At 44.4% G+C, this 21,334-nt stretch overlaps 2 protein-coding genes and 1 long non-coding RNA gene across 4 annotated transcripts in view; 2 read left to right on the forward strand and 1 right to left on the reverse strand.

The window, feature by feature from the left end:
- IGFBP2 (insulin like growth factor binding protein 2) overlaps nucleotides 1-8,406 on the forward strand; it is a 64,239-nt gene extending 55,833 nt beyond the window's left edge. For both annotated transcript variants that reach the window (XM_081197331.1, XM_081197332.1), the window contains exons 3-4: nucleotides 2,085-2,225; nucleotides 5,604-8,406. In XM_081197331.1, coding sequence (XP_081053457.1) covers nucleotides 2,085-2,225; nucleotides 5,604-5,771 — 309 coding nt within the window. In that variant the 3' untranslated portion in view covers nucleotides 5,772-8,406. The remainder of the gene's footprint in view (nucleotides 1-2,084; nucleotides 2,226-5,603) is intronic.
- On the forward strand, nucleotides 3,393-5,554 carry LOC308588834. The gene is made up of 3 exons (XR_014008909.1): nucleotides 3,393-3,463; nucleotides 3,496-5,052; nucleotides 5,085-5,554. It is a non-coding gene; the product is annotated as an uncharacterized lncRNA (long non-coding RNA).
- A 7,498-nt stretch (nucleotides 8,407-15,904) lies between the features above and the next one.
- On the reverse strand, nucleotides 15,905-21,181 carry RPL37A (ribosomal protein L37a). The gene is made up of 4 exons (XM_081197428.1): nucleotides 21,030-21,181; nucleotides 19,136-19,264; nucleotides 17,660-17,742; nucleotides 15,905-16,049 (listed from the first exon to the last, which is right to left on the reverse strand). The coding sequence occupies exons 1-4, from the start codon at nucleotides 21,030-21,032 to the stop codon at nucleotides 15,986-15,988; spliced, it is 279 nt and encodes a 92-aa protein (XP_081053554.1). The 5' UTR covers nucleotides 21,033-21,181; the 3' UTR covers nucleotides 15,905-15,985.
- Between the last annotated feature and the right edge of the window lie 153 nt (nucleotides 21,182-21,334).

Here is a 21,334-nt window from a genome sequence, read left to right on the forward strand (position 1 = left end):
TTTTCTTTTTCTGCAGCATTTCTTCAGAGGCTACCATTAGCCATGGGATAAAAGGGTAAAGAGTAACACACAGTGCCATAACTTTGCTTCCTAACTATTGGAAACTCTTTACAGCACCCTCTGCCTCTTTTGATTTCATCAGTTGTTTCCCCATTCAGTTCCTATTTTTCCACAGCCCAAAGAGTCAGGAACATGTTACCATTGTTGTTAAGAAAATAAAAGTTGAAAGATCTCAGAGAGCTGAACTCTGTGGCAAATAGCAAGGCTATATCGTATGATCACAAGGATAGCTCAGTTGGTTCGAGCATGGTGCTGATAATACCAAGGTCGCAGGTTCGAGCCTCATAAGGGACAGCTGCATATTCCTGCATTGCAGACGGTTGGACTAGATGACCCTTGGGGTCCCTTCCAACTCTTCTGATTCTAAGAATCCCAGAACACCGGTGCCCTTCTTAAAACTGTACAGGAGCCTAGTTGGGGGGTGTTTTGCCATGGGTTCTCCCTATGTGCCCCCTAGCATTTAAAAGGCTGCAATCACATATGATCAACCTTGGAAAGACCCATGTGATCAAGCGTCTCCATGCAGGGAGGGCTGATAGCCTGAGCCCTTCTATCCCAGCCCAATCATCCAGAGGATCCCTGTTAGTTGTCCCCCTGTGTTACAGAGCCCTGACCAACTTCAGCTAAAGTCGGGCATTTACTGTGATTAGTCCCACAAGATGAAGCAGAAATTCCACAGGCATCCTTGGGCATCTCTTGAAAACTTCTTAATGCAGACAGTCGGTTGCAGCTGTATAATTTTTATATTTGATTAGCCAGCTGCCTTAAAGACTATCTGTATTTTTTGGTTTTTTTAAAAAATTGGTGTTTTATATGTTAGCATTGCACACTTCCCTGACATTCTAAGATATAGCGGTATAGAAATAAATCCATCATAGAAGCGTCATAAGAGGTTCTCTGCTATGGAGAACAACCCTCTAATGTCTGAAGGGCACCATATTCCCATCGTAGCACTGTGGTTCTTATAAGTATTTCCATTCTTCCCAGTGTATACAGGCAGTTGGTGGGTTAATGCCACCAGTGGCATATTCCCTATAGTAGCGCTAAACTCAAAATTTAGCCAGTTAATATGAAGCTGTAGGTTCTCTTTCTCCCTCTCCAGTCACTCTTCAGAATAGTGTTCAAATCACAGGAGGGATGATCAGCCTGGCCCCATTACTATTTTAGAAGGTTTTAAGGAGACAATGATTTGTCCAAAATTGGTGGAACATGAAGATTGGGGTTTGTGGGTTTCATTTTTTTATAAAACAAAAAACTATCTTTTTATTCCCATAGTTCGAGGAGCTACTCATTGGTGCTTTTTAATAAGTGTAGTGGATGTAGATTTCTATCCAGTGTTTGAACTTTGTTTTGGGGCTATAAATCAAAGTTCCCCCTGAGAAGAGGTTGAATTTGATCAACTTAAGTTTGCAATTTTACTGGCACAGGGATAATCTCCATGGAAATTGGGCATGTAACTACCCTTCTATGATTCTTCTAAGAAAGAAATGGTAGAAAACTGTCTTAAAGCACAAATATTTGCAAAGAGCTCTCAATAGTTCTTCTTCCCAGCCCTGTCTAAAAAGAAGTATATTCAGAACACCAGAAAATCATCCTTGTTACATTATCCCCTTGTATCGTTTTTGTTTTCATATCCATTAATCAAAGATGATGCAAGCCAGTTATTTCAAATCAATTGACACTGAGTGACATGAGCTGCATATATACCAAGTGTGTTGTGTCTTTGGGCCTTGGGCAAATCACCATTGGGTCATAACACTTTGATCCTTTCTGGCAAATGTTCAACAGCCTTGAGACAGTATGACTACAGGCGGAGTGAGGTGTGCTAGAATACTTTTTCTGATGCTTTAGGATGAAAAGGAGTCGGGTGTGGGTTTTGGGGCGGAACCTGCATAGCTACCCTAAGCAAGAACTTAAATCCTGCATGTGTCATAAGGCGAAAGCCATTGTTGTCTCCATTGTGCCAACTGGGCCCTGCCTGATTTCCTCATTTGTTTTTCTTCTGCTTTCTTGACCATTTGCAGACCCCCTGCCAACAGGAATTAGATCAAGTCTTGGAACGCATCTCAACCATGCGCCTGCCAGATGAACGCGGTCCGTTGGAGCACCTCTATTCCCTAAATATCCCAAACTGCGACAAGCAAGGCCTTTACAATCTCAAACAGGCAAGTGCAGAGGGTGATTGGGGGCAGGGTTCTTCAGACAACTGTCATTTGAGGGATCACCAGTGCTGATCAAGGTACGCAGGGTGGTTCAGCCGGTTCCGGTTTCTGCAGGTCAGCATGTCTAAACAGAGATCAGCATGGGCAGCACAGGACTCTTGGCATGTTTGAATACCATATGAATATCCTTTCGGATATGCTCTCTAGCAGCCAACACAGTGTTCTTCAGAACCTACAATTCCCATAATCCATGGCCATTGGCCATGTTGGCTGAGGCTGATGGGGTTAGGAGTCCCAACAACATTTGGAGGGCACCACATTGGCTATTGCTGCTCTTAAAGCTCATGGGGAAATCGTAATGGTGCGAGAGAAAGCCCCACTTTTCCTGTTGTTTGTTTGCCAAGTGGCAGAAATTGCCTGCTTTCCTGCATCCAGTCTTACAGGTCCCAAGGATGTACTGTATCTGGAATACAGAATGGTTGTATGAATCCTAAATCTGGTAGATACATCTACCAGTCTTCCTTTCAGCCTATGTGCCACTCAACAACAAGCATATTTCACTTACAAACCTTGTTCGGAAACTCATTGTCCACTCATGAGCAGGAATGAAATAAGAGTTCAGTTGACATCTTGGTTGAAGTTTATCAGGGGGTGAGAGGTCAAGACGCCAAGCAGGCCTTAGGAAGCCTTGTGGCAATGATTCTATGTAATCACTTGGGCATGGGACTGTGACAACAATGGCAACCTTCTGAAGGTAATGGGGCTCTCCTGGTCAGCAGGCAGGAACTGTACTTCTAGGTTAGCAGCTGACCTTGTACCACATCCCATGTTCAATCCAGAACCTCAACTTTTGGTTGGAGATAAAGCACACCAAAAATATGCCCGCCAGTTCTTTGAAACGGCATTTGAGGGGACTTCAGCTCACAAAGTTTTGAGTTTGCAGGCAATTCTGTGTGGATCAAGCTCTAAGGGCTTTCTGGACCCTGAATCCTGCTGACCCAAGCAATAAGGCATAAGCACAGCAGCAGCTCTCAGGAATATGGAGCCAGGAGTAAACTTCTGGTCAGCGACGGAGGAAGCTGCTCAGGCACCTGGGGCAGTGCGCCCAGGGACGGGGCGAGCCATTCATAGGGGCAGGGTGAGGGTGGGGCCTCTGGAGTCTGCCTACCTCCTCCCACTCAGCTGCCCTATAGCTGGGGGGAGGCAGCAAGTGGGCCATTTGGGCAGCACGGAGCCTGCATGTGCTCAAGCCACTACGTCTCTCCCAGGAGAGATGCATGGCTCAGGCACGTTGCAGGCCCCACGGTGAGTGCTGCCCGGCATTTTGTCACACACCCCCTCAGTGGTGACACCCAGGGTGGCCCACATCCACTGCATGCCCCCTTCCTCCACCCCTGTTTCTGGTCCAATCCGGTGTCTCTTACCTGTTATTCTCTAAAGGTTGACTTGGCAGATGTATATCTCTGCTTTTTCCCTTTCTAAGGCTAGCAAGCATAATTTTTTTTATTTATTAGTCCTGCTGGACAAGCTGGGTGTGGACCTAAATGTAGGGTGTGGTTGCTTTGATGGAACTTTCCCCATTTGGGGGAGATGAAAGCAGCAACCTTGATTCCCCCAAGGTTCTAATTACCTTGCAAGGCCCACACCCCACAGCTGTGGCTAATCCCCCATAAATGAATTAGTTCCCTAAAGGGATTTAGCTGTGCTGAGTGAAATTTGCTTTTCACACTGCCTTGTCTTGCACCAACATTTTCCATCGACTCAGGAAGCAGGCAGGTACATACATAGTTCGGACCTGTACAGCCCTTGCCCGTCATGTTCATCCCTGCCACAAAGAGAAAAAGAAAAACAGTATTGCCTGAAGTTTGGTTGCTCACACTGGTATTACAGACACATGTATTTATAGATGCCTTGTTCATTTGCTTTCTATTAGCGCTATGCTTACTGGTTCAAGAGCTAGGATAGTCAAATCCTTCTTAGCAATGAATCTGCTAAGGACCTTCAGGACAAGTCCCAGTCTCTGAGTCTCAGTTCCCTTATGCATTAAATTGAAATGTCAGAGGCCTGTAAGTTGTCCTAGCCAATGAGTATAAGAATTGCTCATCGTTTTCTGCATTCCATACGCTGAGATCTTTCTGTGGCCTCAACCTTGTTATGTATGCATTAACTCCACTGCTAAACACTTTACTGCTGAATTTCTCTTTTGAAATGTCAAGTGCTAATGACATAACTCCCCACTGTTGTCACATTTTTGCAGTTGATGCATGGTAGCATGTGAAAAGAGTGATCTTTGCTAAAATATACTGTTAGCAGAGTTTTTCCTTTCCAGACCACTCTTTCCCACCCCTTTCCATGAAGCTCCCCCTCCCTCTTTCCTTTGCTACACATGTTCCTCTCCTGTTTCCCACCAGGAAACTGGTATCGCAGCTGCTTATTAGGAAAGCCAATTTAAACCTTACATGGGGTTGGGGCCATAGCTAGGGGGTGGCAAGGTGGGCCCCCACCAGGGGTACAGACAATTGGGGGGGGCGCAAAATCGGCTTTAAAATATGTCCATAAATATAAATATTGCTTATTGCCTCATAATAGATGGTTTTAAATAGAGGGTGAATTGAATGGGGAGGGGGTTGGAGGAGAGGCAGAAAGAAAAACTAATTTGTCCATAGCTAGGGGGTGCAATCTGGACGATTCTGCCAGGGGTGCAAGATCACCTAGCTATGGCTCTGCATATGGTGACATCTGTGAACACTCCAGGATCCCTGACGCTTATGAATCCTAGCCACAAGTTAAATCCATTGTAGAAGTAGTGGGTGGGTGGGTGCGTGGGTGGGTGCGTGGGTGCGTGGGTGGGTGCAGAAGCAGTGTATCTCTTGCCCACCTGTTCCTAGTGCACACCTGCACCAGATGAGAAAGCCCCTACTAGAACATTTGCATCTTCTCAGACTTTCCCTAAATATGATGTTGGTCCCTTTAAAAAAAACCACAAGAGGTGGTTGTATATTTTGATGGGATGTATTGATGGAGTGTTACAGTGAAACTTCAATGCTCTCACTGCACAACAGTTGCAGGCAGCGATTTCCCTTGCATTCTTGCAGCACCTCCAGCCCATTGCTGCTGCTCTTAGAGGTGAATGTTGTAAACTGCTCCTTCCCTTCCCTGTCTGTGAAGGAAGAAACATTGTGTGACGCGGGCCGTTTCGCTTTTTGTTTAGACAGCAGGCTGCTCTAAAACACCTGGTGTAGCTTCCACTACCCGGCAGCTATAATGTCTGCATAACAAAAGTCGAGAGCTTTGTTTTCCATGTGCTCCATTTCATGTAGTCTGCCTAAGCCAATGGTGTTCTCTTCTTCTCTCTCTTCCCCACCCCTTCTCCACCTTTAGTGCAAGATGTCGGTGAATGGCCAGCGAGGAGAATGCTGGTGTGTTAACCCTAACACTGGGAAAATCATCCAGGGGTCGCCCACTGTCCGTGGAGATCCTGAGTGCCACCTCTTCTACCCTGTGCATGAGCAAGAGGACCGGGGAGCGCATGCTTTGCATGTGCAATAGATGGACGTGTTCTCTCTCTTTCTCACTCGCTGGCAGGCAGGCAGCTTGGCCTCTCGCCGCAGCGCTGGATTTTACATGGGTTTCGATGCATCTTATTTTTATCTCTCTCTCTCTTTTCTTGTATTCCAGAAGGTCCCGACATTTTCTGGGCTTCGTGTGCCTCCCAGTTGCTTGCCTTTAAATCCTTGGGGAAGAATTGCAAAGGGGCTTGGTGGCAGGGGGGGGGGACGGGGACTGGTTTCTAAACCTTTAAAAAAATCTTTTGCCTAAGAGGTTTCACGATTATTAGACCACTTGTAGCCTTGCAGCAAACAAGCAGGAGAAACAAGGGAGCTGACCTTCCCTCTTGGCTGTTGAATTGCTTACCCAGGCCTCTCCAAAGAACCCGGGTGATCATGCTGGATGGGAAAATAATTGCCCCAGCCCCCACCCGCCATACACACACACCAAAGACCAAAGATTGTAAATACTGCATGTTGCCTGCTACACACAGCCCTGACAACCTGTTCCCCTGTTATTGTGTGGGTTGTAGCATAGACTGAGAGGGGGTAAAGAGAACCCTTGTCCAGCACATACTCAGTTGGAATTGCTACACAGAAAGCATAAAGAGTGGGAGGGAGATACTTCCTGACACTAATTTCTTCCACAAGGCATTGCACTTGACATAGAAGTTCAACCCCTTCTCTTCCCCTGCCCTGGGAGCCTTATTCTTTAAGAATTTTGCAGTTCTGGGCAACTTTCTGTTAGGTAGGACCTTGTATTGCATTCAGTCTTGATGCATCCTAAGAAACAGTAATACACAGAAAATGTCAATGCTAGGCAGTCAGCTCTTTCAGATCAGGTTATAACAAGAGTTAAACTCAAAAGCAGGGAAGAGAGGGGTCAGAGATTGGGGGAAGAAGCTTAGAATTCAGTTGTTGTTATTCCCCCCGCCCAAGAAGCAAAAACCCATTTAAAACCCACATTTTAAGCTGCTGCCAATGTCCCTCCTTCCTTTTGCATGGGACCCAGGTGAGCAATGCAATATGTAAACAACACTTTATACAGTGTGTGGTAATCCCCCGAAATGCAGACTGAGAAGATGATGGACACACATGCATATATACACATGTACAGAATAATAATTAATATCTGGGAGCTGGGGTGACGTGGTGTTGAATATGCTGTTCTCAAGAATAGATTGTGCTTCTCTGATATTGTTTCAGACACTCTTGATTTGGCTTTTGTGTGGATCATGCAAATGCTGAAAACTGATTTAGCAAATGCATGATCAATTAGATTTTCTTTTATTATATATACCAATTTATATTTACAGGACAACTGCTAGGTTCATGTACTTAGTATAATCATTGGAGGTTGGGTGCTTTTGTTTTTTGAAATACAGTATTTTGAGGGGGGGAAACCCAAGCAATATAGTCCCCCCCCTTTTCTGCAAATGTCATGAGTGTGCAGCAGGTGCTTTACTTTACCACCACGTTTTCACAAGTGGAGCAATTTCCTTGTCCTAGCCGCCATCTTGGAAGAGAAGTGTCTTGAACCATTATGCAGCAGTTAGTAATCGGAGGTGATTTCAACTACTCTTCTTATTCCCTCTCACATCCATTGTGAAAATGAGGTGGTAAATGAACAGTGTGAAAACCCCACCACACACCACCCTAAAATAAATGACTCATAGAGATTGACTTTCTTAGTTGGGTTTCCCCACCCCACCCCCAAGGCAGAGTTTAGATGGAAGAAATGAGGTGAAATTTAAATGTTTAATGCGAAACAGTGTGAGCAGTCATTGAGTAGTTTGCTGGGTTATGCAGGATAGAGAAAACAGCGGTGTGGCAAAATGCTAGGTAAGTGTTTGTGGAATGAGGGTGCCTGCTCTGTGAGGAAGTACAGAACAAGGGCAACAATGCAAGTGGTTATGATGGAAACGGATCTCAAGTACACTGGAGACTTTTTAGGAGTGGACATTGTTCAATGACCATCCCATTAGACCATTTGGATAAAAAATATGGCACATTCTAGCCTGCTGTAATGATGGATGGATGAAATGAAGAGTGTTAATATGGTGATGAGATTATCTTTTTTAGTACAAGGCAATTTTGCCTGGCATTTCCCCAACCCATAGGCTCATAAAACAGAAAGTGGTATTGTTTTGGGGATTCCCCACACAGCAAAAAGGAAAAAAAAATCTCATTACTGCTTCCCATTTTCAATCTATTTAGCACCCACGAACATTAGTATTAGTGCCTTGGTGGGGAACATCAGCTGCCTCTCAAACTTACCTTTAGCTACCTTTAGGTTCTTTTTAAGTACAAACCTAGAACGGTGGAGCATTCAGCATCAGTAAGGACATCAAAGCACCTCCACGTTCTGGGGGCATAAATGTATGTTTCTGTTTTTGTTGGGTTTTCCCCCTCTGAGAGGCATCCAGATTCCGTACTGCAACACCTAGTAATTATAAGGGGGCAGATGGTGCTCTTTGTGGTTGATACACATTGAAGAGGAATTTGAACATCAGAAGCATCAGCTCACGACTGAAATTTGTACTCCTGTTTAGAAATCACAATGCTTTTTTTCTATTTTGTTTTGATTGCTAAATTGTGAGAAAGTTGGAATAAATTAAATGGGATGCCAAACAAAACATGTGTTGTCCTGCAGTTTATTGTATTGTGGGTGAGAGCATCAGCACTCACCAGGTGAGCCAGCTTAATGATACAGTGGTACCTTGGTTCTCAAACTTAATCCATTCCGGAAGTCCGTTCCAAAACCAAGGTGCGCTTTCCCATAGAAAGTAATGCAAAATGGATTAATCCGTTCCAGACTTTTTAAAACAACCCCCAAAACAGCAATTTTACTATCTAAAAAGACCATTGATCCATAAAATGAAAGCAATAACCAATGTACTGCAGCCACAGAATCAATCAGTCAATCAAGCAGTAGCTGAACTGGGTTCCACACAGTCACAAAAATGAAACAAAAAGAGCCGCAAATACAAAAAATGCAAAATAAATAACAAAAAACAGACAGACCTCAGCGTAACACTCAAAACAGAAGTGTGACACTCCAAACAGAGCATGTTTGGATTCCCAAAAAAATTCGCAAACCGGAACACTTCAAGGTTTGCAGTATTTGGGTTCCAAGTTGTTTGAGTACCAAGGCATTTGAGAACCAAGGTACCCCTGTAAATTACAAAAGCTACTTTCATTAGGCATTACATACCTCTGGATGCGATCAGGATCCGTTCCGGAGCCCTGTTCGCATCCTGAAGTGAACGCAACCCACGTCTGCGCATGCATGGGTCATGATTTGCCCCTTCAGCACATGCGCGCGACGTCATTTTGAGCATCTGCGCATGCGGTGAAACCGAGAAGTAATGCATTCCGTTACTTCCGAGTCGCCGCAGAGTGCAACCCGAAAATGCTCAACCTGAAGCAACTTTAACCCGAGGTATGACTGTACACATCTTCAGCTGTTGATCCTATTTGTCTGCTCAGTAAGAGGCGTTGTTGTTCATGACCAGCTTTCTGTTTGATCTGGATGAGTTAGCATCCACATATCAGGAGTGTGTCACTTTGCTCCCAGGTGCAAACACTTTTCTAATTGGTAGGACTGTCAGGGACAGTCTTGGTAAGGTACATCTCCCTTGAAAAACAGTGGATAGCTCTACAAATTTAGCAGCATCTGTCCAGAAAAGACCAGACACATCTTGACACATACATTTGAAAGTGCATCACAAAAAATTGGCAAGGTAAATAAAATGAAGGGGATTGATAGAACTTCAAGCTAAAATTCCACTGCCAAAATGGAAATAGCCTCTTTTGTCTGGGGAAGCCATGTACACATTAAAAAAAAAAACCCAGGCCAAATATGTCTTGAGCCTCTTTCAGCATCTTTCCAAGAAGCTGGGGGCTAAGGACAACTAGGTAACTACAGAAGGAGTTGCATGCTCTTGAATAAAGTTGTCTCAGCTCATTTATAAAATGAAAAGGCAAGATCAAATATAACAGTGGCCAGGAGGGAAATGGAACTAGTGGAACTGCAGCTCCCACATGAGGCCATTTGTAAAACTGAAGCTCAAATATCACAGCAACCCAGCAGAGAAGAGATGTGTTTATTTCCCATATAAATGCAACATTCCCCGTGCATGCTTTTAATTTAATTCTTACAAACTTATTATTGATATACCATTATTGTGTGGTCAGTGACAGAGCAGGACTACATGTTACTTGTGTCAAAATGCCCTCACCATTTTATGCAAATATTTTCTTGTGGTTGAATACAATGTTGGATTTAACCATAGAGTTTCTTTTCTGCAGAGTATGGAGGGGAGTCCTGGATGTGTTGCTCCTCCCACTTGCTCCTCTGGGCAGGATCAGTCAGATTCTGTTTCTGTTCCAAAGTGCACTATAGCTAACGAAACAAAAAAACAAAAAAAACAAAAAACAACCCTACCACCTTGCAGCACAATAAACAGAAAAATAACCATGTAATGGAAGAGATCAGAAGAAATGACAAAGTTGGCTCCAATCTAGGTCAAATCTCCTCAATGATAACCCCATCTCACCCTGTACTGTAGAGCAGTAGTTCCCAATTAGCTAATTACTGAGGACCCCCTATTTTTTCAAAAGCCAAACCACAGACCCCCTACTCTTGGAAATTTTGATAACTCTATAGTAGTTGCCTGTGCAAACCTAATTTTTGAAGAAAATGTGGGGTAGCCCATAATAAGCAATGGCTTTTAGGTATACTAAAAAAAAAAACAGACCATAAAATTCATTATATTGCCGTGCAAAAATCACAGTAGTTCATTTGGGAGACAGACATATTTAATGTTATTAATGAATAGTACAAGTGAACAAATTAAGATATGTCTATTAGCTACTAAATAATGATGATGATGATGATGATGATGATGATGGTACTTACTTACTTACTTACTTACTTACTTACTTACTTACCAGCCACACATCTGTCTGGGTTGCCCAAGCCACTCTGGGCAGCTCCCAACAAAATGTTCAAAACACACTAAACCTAAATGTGATGGGAGAAATCATGCTTCTTTTTGTCTCGAACAATCTCTTCCACATCCGGTTCAATATTTCCTACTTTTATTCTCAAATCTGATTCAACATCAGGCCAATTTCTATGCTTGTTCTTCATGTAACAAAATGTTGAAAATGTTTGTTCACAAAGATATGTGGAACAAAAGGGAACTAGATGTTTCGAAGCTAACTTCTTATAATCAGCAAAAACTTTCACCCAGAATTGGTCCAGTCTACATTCTTTGAATGATTTCAATGAACCATCACAAGTCATGTCAAGAAGTGCATCTTGCTTTTATGTAGATGAGAGCTGTTAGTTGTATATCACCACATTCAAAAGGATTCCTTATCCATGAGTTTTCAGGATTTGGTGCAGGGAAGTCATCTCTGAAGCTAGTCCTAAATTATGCAGGTGCCTAGTAATGTCATGTTTGCCTTCTGGTATCAATTCTTCGTCAGTGGCCTCCAGAAATGTCTCGTGTTAGGATGTTAGTGAGGCTACTACCTTCTACCTGGCTTGCTCAAAGCCATAGTTTTTAAATCACTGCCTCAATCTAATCTTCAATGCAAAAAATATTCATATCACTACCTTGAAGGCTTGGTGTTGAGGGTGTTGAAGTATGTGAAAACATCTGCTAAGGAGGCTACAGTAGCCCTGTCAAGGACTCAGAAATCCTTCAAACTGCAGTAATAGCCACGAAGAAAAACAGTTCCCAGCCCTGATCCTTCAGGTTATAACGGGTAGGCAACTTAAGTGCTGGATGCGGCCCAATCGCCTTCTCAATCTGGCCTGTGGATGGTCTGGGAATCAGCGTGTTTTTACATGAGTAGAATGTGTCCTTTTATTTAAAATGCGTCTCTGGGTTATTTGTGGGGCCTGCCTGGTGTTTTTACATGAGTAGGATGTGTGCTTTTATTTAAAATGCATCTCTGGGTTATTTATGGGGCATAGGAATTCGTTCATCCCCCCCCCCCCCGGTATATATATATATATATATATATATATATATGCTTTCGTAGATTTTCACGGGTACAGGAATGCAGGTTTTGGTGTCTTCGGGTGTCTTCCCGTGTAAGAGTTGGGGTGTCTAGGCGACGTTTCAACGAGGTCTCACTCGTCATCTTCAGGCTGGTGCTTTCGGCTTCTTGTTACTAGAACAGAGCAGGATCTCAGTGTTTGAGTTCCTATAAATACTGTTGAGGGGGTGTGGTGTATGGCCTCCAACGTTCTGGGCAGAGAGGGAGTTCCCAGATTAGTGTGCCTTTTCTTCTTTTGTTCCTTAATTACTTGAGGGATATCTTGAGTGATTTCTTGAGTGATATTCTGAGTACCACTTAGGAGGGTCATTAGGTGTGGATTAGTTGCTAAAGCTTTCGTGTCTTGACCTCTTGAGCTTGTGAAAAGTTTTTCTGAGAAGATGGCTGTACTGCACTTAGTTGTGCTCTGGCTTGGCTTCGTGTATAGGGGCGAGCTGTGGTTTTGTGCCCTGTGCCAGCCAGATCAGTGTAGGGATTGCAGGGGGGTGCAGCATCCGGAGGTGCCAATATGGTTTGGCTACTGGATGGTGTCTGTACTTTATCTGTGGAGAGGGTCTGGGTTTGGGTCTGGTGTGGTTGATTGGAGATGGCGTTCTGTGTGTCTCTGGTTCTGGTGTCGGTTTTTGTGGGGAGGGCTAATTTCCAGATGTCTGGCAGGCGGGACGTGTCGTCACGCTTGTTCATGTTGTGAGGGTGTTTCTCTATCTCGATGGCTTCCATGATTATTCTCTTGTGGTGATGTTCCATGTTAAAGAGCAATTTGGAATCTGCAAAATTAATTTCGTGTCCTGTTTCTTTCATGTGTTGGTAAAGAGAGGTAATTAATTAATTAATTAGTAATTAATGAACAAAAGAAGAAAAGGCACATTAACCTAGGAACTTCCTATCTGCCCAGAACGTTGGAGGCTATACACCACACCCCCTCAACAGTATTTATAGGAACTCAAACACTGAGATCCTGCTCTGTTCTAGTAACAAGAAGCCGAAAGCACCAGCCTGAAGATGACGAGTGAGACCTCGTCGAAACGTCGCCTAGACACCCCAACTCTTACACGGGAAGACACCCGAAGACACCAAAACATATATATATATATATATATATATATAGTCCGGCCCACAACATGCACCGAGGGACGGTGGACTGGCCCACGGCTAAAAAAGGTTGCTGACCCCTGGGCTATAATTTGTATGGGCTTGAGGGGTGATTTGGTGTCTTCCATCTGTGCTGGTCCCAGCTGAAAACATTTATGCACTGTGGGAGGTATCAACAGAATGGCTCGTGATAATTTCAATATGAGGGCTTGGACCCTTTTGTTCCATGACTGAATGGGAAAACAGCCACTTGCCTCTTTAAGGTACTAGGTACTAGGTTTCAGGCTCTGTTATCCCCTTAACGTGTGCATGTAAGAAATTTTCACCTTCCTCTTGCACCACATCACCTTCCGGGTTCCCTCATATATGCACGTGCAAGATCTACAAGAGGCCAAGATGGCAATCTCTATCCTTCCATAACAATACTATGCTCCTCTGCCAGATGTGAAGCCACAATTACAAGACCATGACCCTGCATGAGAGCTGTGCAGTGGAACCTCGTGTTGTGGACATAATCCATCCCAGAGACACGTCCGCAATTCAAAGTGTTCGCATCCAGAAGTGCTGCATCTGCGCACGGCGCAATTTAGTACTTCTGTGCATGCACGAAGCGTGATTTAGTGCTTCTGCATATGCGCAAGCGGCGGAACCCGTTCCGGTACTTCCGGGATGCCGCAGGACGCAAGATGAAACCACGCAACCTGAAGCGGACGCAACATGAGGTATGACTGTACTGGAAAGGCCCATGGACACTCCTGAACTGTAATGATCAGGTTGGCAAACCAGACCCTATACGGCTAGAAGATAGTAAGAAACAGTACAGAGGTACCTCGCAAGACGAATGCCTCGCAAGACAAAAAACTCGCAAGACGAAAGGGTTTTTTGTTTTGCGAGCTGCTTCGCAAGACGATTTTCCCTATGGGCTTGCTTCGCAAGACGGAAACATCTTGCAAGTTTGTTTCCTTTTTCTTAACACCGTTAATACAGTTGCGACTTGACTTCGAGGAGCAACTCATAGAAACGCGGTGTGGTAGCCTTTTTTGAGGTTTTTAAAGACTTTGGTGATTTTTGAAGCTTTTCCAAAACTTTCCCAACACCGTGCTTCGCAAGACGAAAAAAATCGCAAGACGACACAACTCGCGGAACGAATTAATTTCGTCTTGCGAGGCACCACTGTACTTCCATCTCTGCACATACCCAGTAACCCTATGCATAGAAATATGTACACATTCCCCTTGGCCAGACGTGTGCATCCTTTCAAACAGAACCTGGAGAAAAAACCCTGCTCACCTTTAAGATGGCTGAAGACAGTTTGCCCAGATGACCATATCTGCTCACAATTGTGTGTCTAAAAACACTATTGTGGATTTTACAACCAATTAAGAGTGAAATCTGGTCCAGAGGTTATGCCACTCTTAACTCTGCATTAAGTGCGTAAGATTCACTAATTTGCAATCAGTGGAAGACTTTACTTTTCCCTGTACAATGGACATGGGAACTGACACATCTTACCACTTTGCAGGGAAACCACAAGTACCTCCTTCTCTTCAGTCCCTCTTGAAAGAATTGCGGTGGTAAGGCAAATATAGGTTAATGCCTGCAGGTGAGGCAATCCGCTATTGCAGGAACTCTCCGAGCAAAGCCCACTTGAATTATCAGCAGCTTCGGTAAAAAAAAAGACTATAAGCCTCCATGAGATCCACCACAGCTAGAAAGTTCCTTTGCTGGAAAATATCCGCTACTGCAGTGAGGCTTTCCATCTTACTTACTTCTAAAAGAAAGGAAATTGCTAACTGATAAAACTACCTTCTAAACTACATTGTTTAGGAGATGTGCTCAGTATCTTGAGATTCAAGACAAAAGAACACATCAGATTTTTTTAAAAAATGATTTGAATAGACATCAATTTTTAAAAAAAATGATTTCAGACAAAAACAATTGTTGGATGTATATGGTGCTGATTTTATGAGTTTTTGTTATGTTCCAAGTTAAAGTTTAAATATGGCAACAATGTTTAGCCGAGATTTCTGCATTGTATGGGGTTGGACTAGACAACCCTTGGGTCCCATTCAACTCTACAAAAATGAGATTCCCAAATGCTTTGAACTCAGCCAGTTATCTGTGTAGAAAGTGTCTCACTCACTGCACTGGCAAAATACTAGCATCCCATTAGAAAAATGTGGAAAATGTAGGGCAGAGTAATCCTCAGTCCCAATTTTGGCACGCCTGCTAGGGATCAGGATTTGGCAAAAGTGCCCCTCTACCAGTGTGGAGGGCCTGTTGTCCCCGCCAGGTGCAGTGAGGACACATTACCTCTGGCAAAGCTATTTTGGGTGGCACATGGAACAGAGCAATGCTGGTACTAGATCCACTGATGAAAAGGTAGCCCAACTCTTGGAGACAGCTGATTTTTGCCCTGATGCCATAGCAGCCTGGAGCTGGTGGAACAAAACCATCCACCCATTCACTGCCCCAGTCAGGAGGGAATCTGCTGCTCCCCATCCTTCCAATTAGGATCGCTCCGTTTTCCAAAAATAGAATTCTATAAGTATTCATGAGGCCTTAATAGCATTTTTTGTTCTGTACCTTAGCTCCATTTAGATGAGTAACTTTTGGTTAAAGATTTACAGACAGATAGAGATCACATGCTGGCAAAAATATCAGTTAAGTGGGATCAATTTCAAACTGAGTGATTATGTGCTTAACTCTCCTACCAAAATCAGCATGACTTACAAGCACTTCATTTTGCATGCTTTAATTTGTTCCATTATACTTTTATTGAGATGTTAGTGCTTGGCAAATATGTCTACATTCTATTTTAAATTGACCTGATTTGGAATCTACATGTACAGCACATTATTGCTACTCTTACATAAACCAACTGATATTTTGTGCAGAAAGGGAAAAAGCAAGATCAAAAAGGTACACTGCCTATAGGACTGTTCTTGCACAAAATATCCAACAGGGTTCAATGTTCACAACCACCTTTAATTGACAATAAGGACATGAACTGTAGAGGAAGAGCAACAGTGGAACAAAAATATGCTTCTACTGGTCTTTTAACTCCTTCAGTCTTCTGATGGCAGATTTCACTGTCACCGCTGAAGTGGTGCTGGAAGAAACAAAAAGTATCACTATTATTTCAAATGAGACAAACCATTAGCAGTTTCTGTAATAAGCTTTTAAACTTTTTTTTAGAGCTAACAAGAGTCAGCTAAATGAAATGTTTAATAGTGCATACAAAATGTTGGGGTTTTTCTTCTTTACTTTAGATAATAATAATAATAATAATTTATTATTTATACTCTGCCCATCTGGCTGGATTTCCCCAGCCACTCTGAGTGACTTCCAACAAAATATTAAAAATACAATAAAACATCAGACATTAAAAACTTCCCTAAACAGGGCTGCCTTCAGATGTCTTCTAAAAGTCAGATACTTGTAGTTGTTTATTTCCTTGACATCTGATGGGAGGGTGTTCCACAGGGCAGGCGCCACTACCGAAAAGTAGCAACCATGAGGAGTGCCCCCTCCCCTTGCACCTAGTATTATTTTTTAAACAAATACAGTCAAACCTCTTACATCCGCCTCCGCTTGTATCCATTTCGCCCAGTGTCCGCGGCAAACCCAGAAGTAACGGCGGGTCTGCCACCATTCGCGCATGCGCAGAAGCGGCAATTGAAGCCCATGCCTGCGCACAATGGCGCCTTGCCCAGCGACCCATTTCGACCTCAGGAACAGATTATGGTCGCAGGTAGAGGTTCCATTGTACATGTTTGATAATCACATTGTTAATGCCACATGTAGTTAGGGTTTTAGAGAAGATGTGGTTAGAATACTCTATTTCAGGGAAGCCCAACAGGTCGATGGCGATCTACTGGTCGATGGCAGGGGTCCATGGTAAATCGCTGCTGACACCCCCCCCCCCAAAAAAGCTCACAACTTTTGTCAATCCAATGGATAGATCACTACCAGTTTTTGTTATAGTGGGAGTAGATCACAGTCTCTTGTAAGCTGCACATCCCTGCTCTATTTAAGTACAGTGGTGCCTCGCAAGACGAAAATAATTCGTTCCGCGAGTCTTTTCGTCTTGCGATGTTTCTCGTCTTGCAAAGCACGGTCCGTCGCAACTGTGCCTCTTCAAGCGGCTTTAAAAAAAAAGCGCAAGACGTTTTCGTCTTGCGAAGCAAGCCCATAGGGAAATTCGTCTAGCGATGCAACGCAAAACCGAAAAACCCTTTCGTCTAGCGAGCTTTTCGTCTTGCGAGGCATTCGTCTTGCGGGGCACCACTGTAACTTCTACCTTCCCTTTCACTCCCAAACACTGATCACTGTGAAGTTGAAGAGAAAATGTTTGATATACAACCATGAACCATTTTTCAAGGGCATTAGACAAATGAATTAGAGAAGACTACCTAGTCATTGCGGTTATGTACTATCTCCTGTGTCAGAGGAAGTATGCCTCTAAATACCAGCTGCTGGGAGTCAAGAGCATAAATGCACTTCTACAGGTCCTGTTTTGAGTGTATCATAGGGTTCAAGTTAACCACACCACTGCAAAAGCAGAATCCTGGACTAGATGGGCCCTTGGTCTGATTCAGCAGGGCTCTTCTTCATTTACTTTCCACCAGCATACCAAACGCCACACAGCACCCACCACAGATGAAAATGGAACATTCCCCCCAGGCGTGCATACCCCTCAACCAATATAATTTCCCTTACTTGTATGTCCAGGCACCACCAGCTACTGTTTTCATACAAGAGCCACAGTGCCAGATACCCACAGCTTTCCTCTTCATTTTGGTCTGTAAGAAAAACACAAAAGCTACTTACTTCCACGGGAGCATCTACCATACCATGTCACTTCAATCAAAATGCATCTCAACATCTACTCAACACTTTAAAAACACAATACACAGAGTATGGTGGGGTTGTTGTTTTTTTTAAAAAAGTGATAATAATGCATGTTTTTAACCCTACACACATGAATTTGCATAGAATCAGGTCTGAGCAAATGTAAACTCAGGACCACACACTAAGAAATGCCACAACATGTTCTGAAACAGCAAGCACATATTGGGAGAACTGTTTAGCCCAGGGGTGGGCAAGCTAAAGCCCATGGGCCACAAGCGGCCCACAAGGGTCATTTAACCGGTCCACGAGCCAAGCCGCCCACTCAGCGAGTCCCCGCGCACTGCACTAAACCGGCGCGGGGACTCGCTTCCGCGCCACCAGAAATTGCATCTGTGCAGAAGCAAACACTGGAAATCGCAGGCACACACACAACCCGGCCCATGGAGGGATCTCCCTGGAGTGAACCAGCCCAGATGAGGTAAACCTTGCCGACCCCTGGTTTAGCCCCATGGATTCTCTTACTATGTGCTTCCACAGCGGGTCAGTTCTATCAATCCTCCATTTAACCTCTACTTGAAATGGTGGTGTGGTCACTCAAGAGTTTTGTAGCCTGCTGTTGTTATGATGCAGCTCTATTCTTCATCAGCAGCAGCTGAGGCCATGGATGTGCTGAATCGGTGCCTGGCACCATTCACATAACAAAAACTACTACAGTCGTACCTTGTTTTGCGACCGGGATCCATTCTGGAGCCCCGGCCGCTAGCCGAAAAGGACACAGGGCAAAGTACCATGTCTGCGCAAAGCATGATTTAGCGTGAGTGGCAAACCCATTCCGGTACTTCCAGGTTTGCTGCAGACATTCGCCGGAATGTATGCTAGACGAGGCAGACGTTCACGGAGGTATTACTGTATAGAGTCCCTTTCAACTCTACGATTCTATGAAAATTTTCAAAAGTAGGCGGCTCATGGCTTAATTATTAAAAAACCAAGGAGTCCACAGTATTTAACTAACCACTGATCTACAACATTTATGGCACTCTAGTGCTGTTGGACTATAATTCCCACCATTTCTAACTATTGGTCATGCCAGCTGGGGCTGAATACTGTTGAATCTACAACACCTGGAGGGGCACAGGTTCCTCATACCTACTCTATACTCTCATGAATTTCATTGTAAATGATGGTTGCTTTCAAGCCTCTTTAAGTTGATTATTACCAAGAATACTATACCTGAGCAGTTTAGTTAGCACAAAAGGCAAAAGGTAAACTATGAGTATTAAGTGGAGTTTTGGAAAAAATGAAATTATGAACTGGGAGCTCTGCAGTAACAGAGGGTGCACTTACCTTGCCACAGAAGGAGCAAGTGTATTTAGCATGCTGGCTAATTTCAATCTTCTTCACCATTTTCCTCAGGGAAGCTCCATATCGGGTACCATATTTACCCACAATCCCAACCTTCTTGGTTCGTTTGGCCTGTTACCATTGGGGGGGGGGGAGAAGCACATTAAACTTTCATTTCCGGCAAGGTTATTTGCAACTATACCCACACTTACAACAATTAACAGTCTGACTCAATGCATGTTTACTCAGAAGACATGATGAACTCAGAAAAACACAAATTCCAAGTTAAAACCATTTATTTCCAGTGTAGTAACGACTAACAACTTGTAATAGATACTGAACTGGCATAGTGACCAGGATACATAATCCTAAATGTGATGGGGATGGAACCTATTTTTTTCTCGTGTGTATATATACACACACACACGCTCTTTTTTCAAGAACCTATGAGGATGAGGTTTTCTTATTTGATTCTCACAACAACTGCTGACAGTAGTAGGCAGAGCCCTCACCCCTCCAGCTTTACAGCCTGAGGCCTCCCCAGATAAAGTTAAAACAACATGCTATGTGTGACACCACAAACAGAACTTTCATACCGGCCCTTTTAGTACAAATTGCACAAAACATTATCCCCCTGTTCAGGCAAGCTCCCACAATCAATTACCCTAGAGCACGAACAGGGAAACTTGGGCCCTCCGGGTGTTGCTGGTCAACCATTCCCACCACACCTAACCACTGGCAATGCTGGCTGTGGCCTATAAGGGCCCAACAGAGGGCCAGATTCCCATCACCTGCCTTAGAGCAACCCTGGGCACAGGTAAGAGATCTGCTCAACCCACCCAATGCAAATTACAGACCCTTTCCTCTTCTAAAGGTTCTGTCAAAAAGGCCTTTAGCTTTTTTATTCCAGATCTAGGATCAGAGGCTGGCGAGACCCACAAGGTGGTGAAAAATCCTTGGCAGACTTTTTTTGCCAAAGCATTTCAAACACACGCTTAAGAGGATAAACCCTGTTCTAATTATTCCTAGAAACAATACAATTTCCTCTCACTGAAACAGTCCAGGAGATCTGAGCACCTTTGATCTTGGAAGGGAGGAAAGCGTGAATGCAGACAAAAGGAAGGAAAGGAGCAGTAACCAAGGATGACGGGTCAGCCGACCTAATTTAAGAACCGGTTAAGCTTTTCTTGCAGGTAACCAGGCAGCAGAGGGCCGCCAATCCCTGTGCTATACTCATTTTTAATACGTGTGCATGCATTGCAGCATCAGTCCTAAGCTGGTGGGTCAGGACCTACCGGGTCCATGCAAAGCATAGCTTTCAAGAGGACCTTTCAGGATTCCTTAGCCACCTCCTGCAGCAACTGCTTAAGACCAGGCAGCCCCAAACTCGGCCTGCCAGCTGTTTTGGGACTACAATTCCCATCATCCTTGACCACTAGTCCTGTTAGCTAGGGATGATGGGAGTTGTAGTCCCAAAACAGCTGGAGGGCCGAGTTTAAGGATGCCTGCTTAAGACGAAGCTGACAACCCCTCTCTACTTTCCATCGTTTAATTTAAACTGGAGGAGGAGGGAAAGGAAAACACTCTCCAGCTGGCCGCCGCGCCTAGAGTCAAGCGAGGCCTCGCAGCAGCAGCAGAGCGCAAGCAAGGGAACTCAGCCCGCCGCGACCACCATCCCTCTCCCTCGCCTCCAGCCCGCAGGCAGCGAGCGCCCCTTCCTCCAAGCCGGCTTCCCCAAGCGCCGGTGCTGATCAAAACTGCTCCCAATACTCGGCTGCCTGGATTAGCCTGTCCCCATGTTTCCCACTCCCGGCGAATCCCGAGCGGGAGAGGCGAGCGACGGAGAGGATGGCGGCGGATAAAACCCGAGTACCAAAGGAAAAGAGCGGTTGCTCACCATCTTGTTACCGCTGCAGGCCGCAGGGAGAGAGAAGGAAGTGCCCTCTGCGCACGCGCAATGTCCCACCCGGCCAGGAAGGGGCAAAAAAAATCAGCGTGTGACGCAACCATTGAGACCGAGGAAGCGATAGTAGGATTGTCTGCGCGCCAGGAGGTACTGCGACTCTATGGTCAAGCCTTCCTCGTCGCTTTAGCTTTTCAGTTGTTGCCTCGAATAGAGAGTAGCAGCCGCCTTAGTAGACGCGACGACTCTGAACGACTTACTTACACTAACTGCATCGTGCTTAAGGCACCGTACAGTAA

The sequence above is a fragment of the Podarcis bocagei genome (genome assembly GCF_964188305.1).
Source record: "Podarcis bocagei genome assembly, chromosome: 1".
NCBI lineage: Eukaryota > Metazoa > Chordata > Lepidosauria > Squamata > Lacertidae > Podarcis > Podarcis bocagei.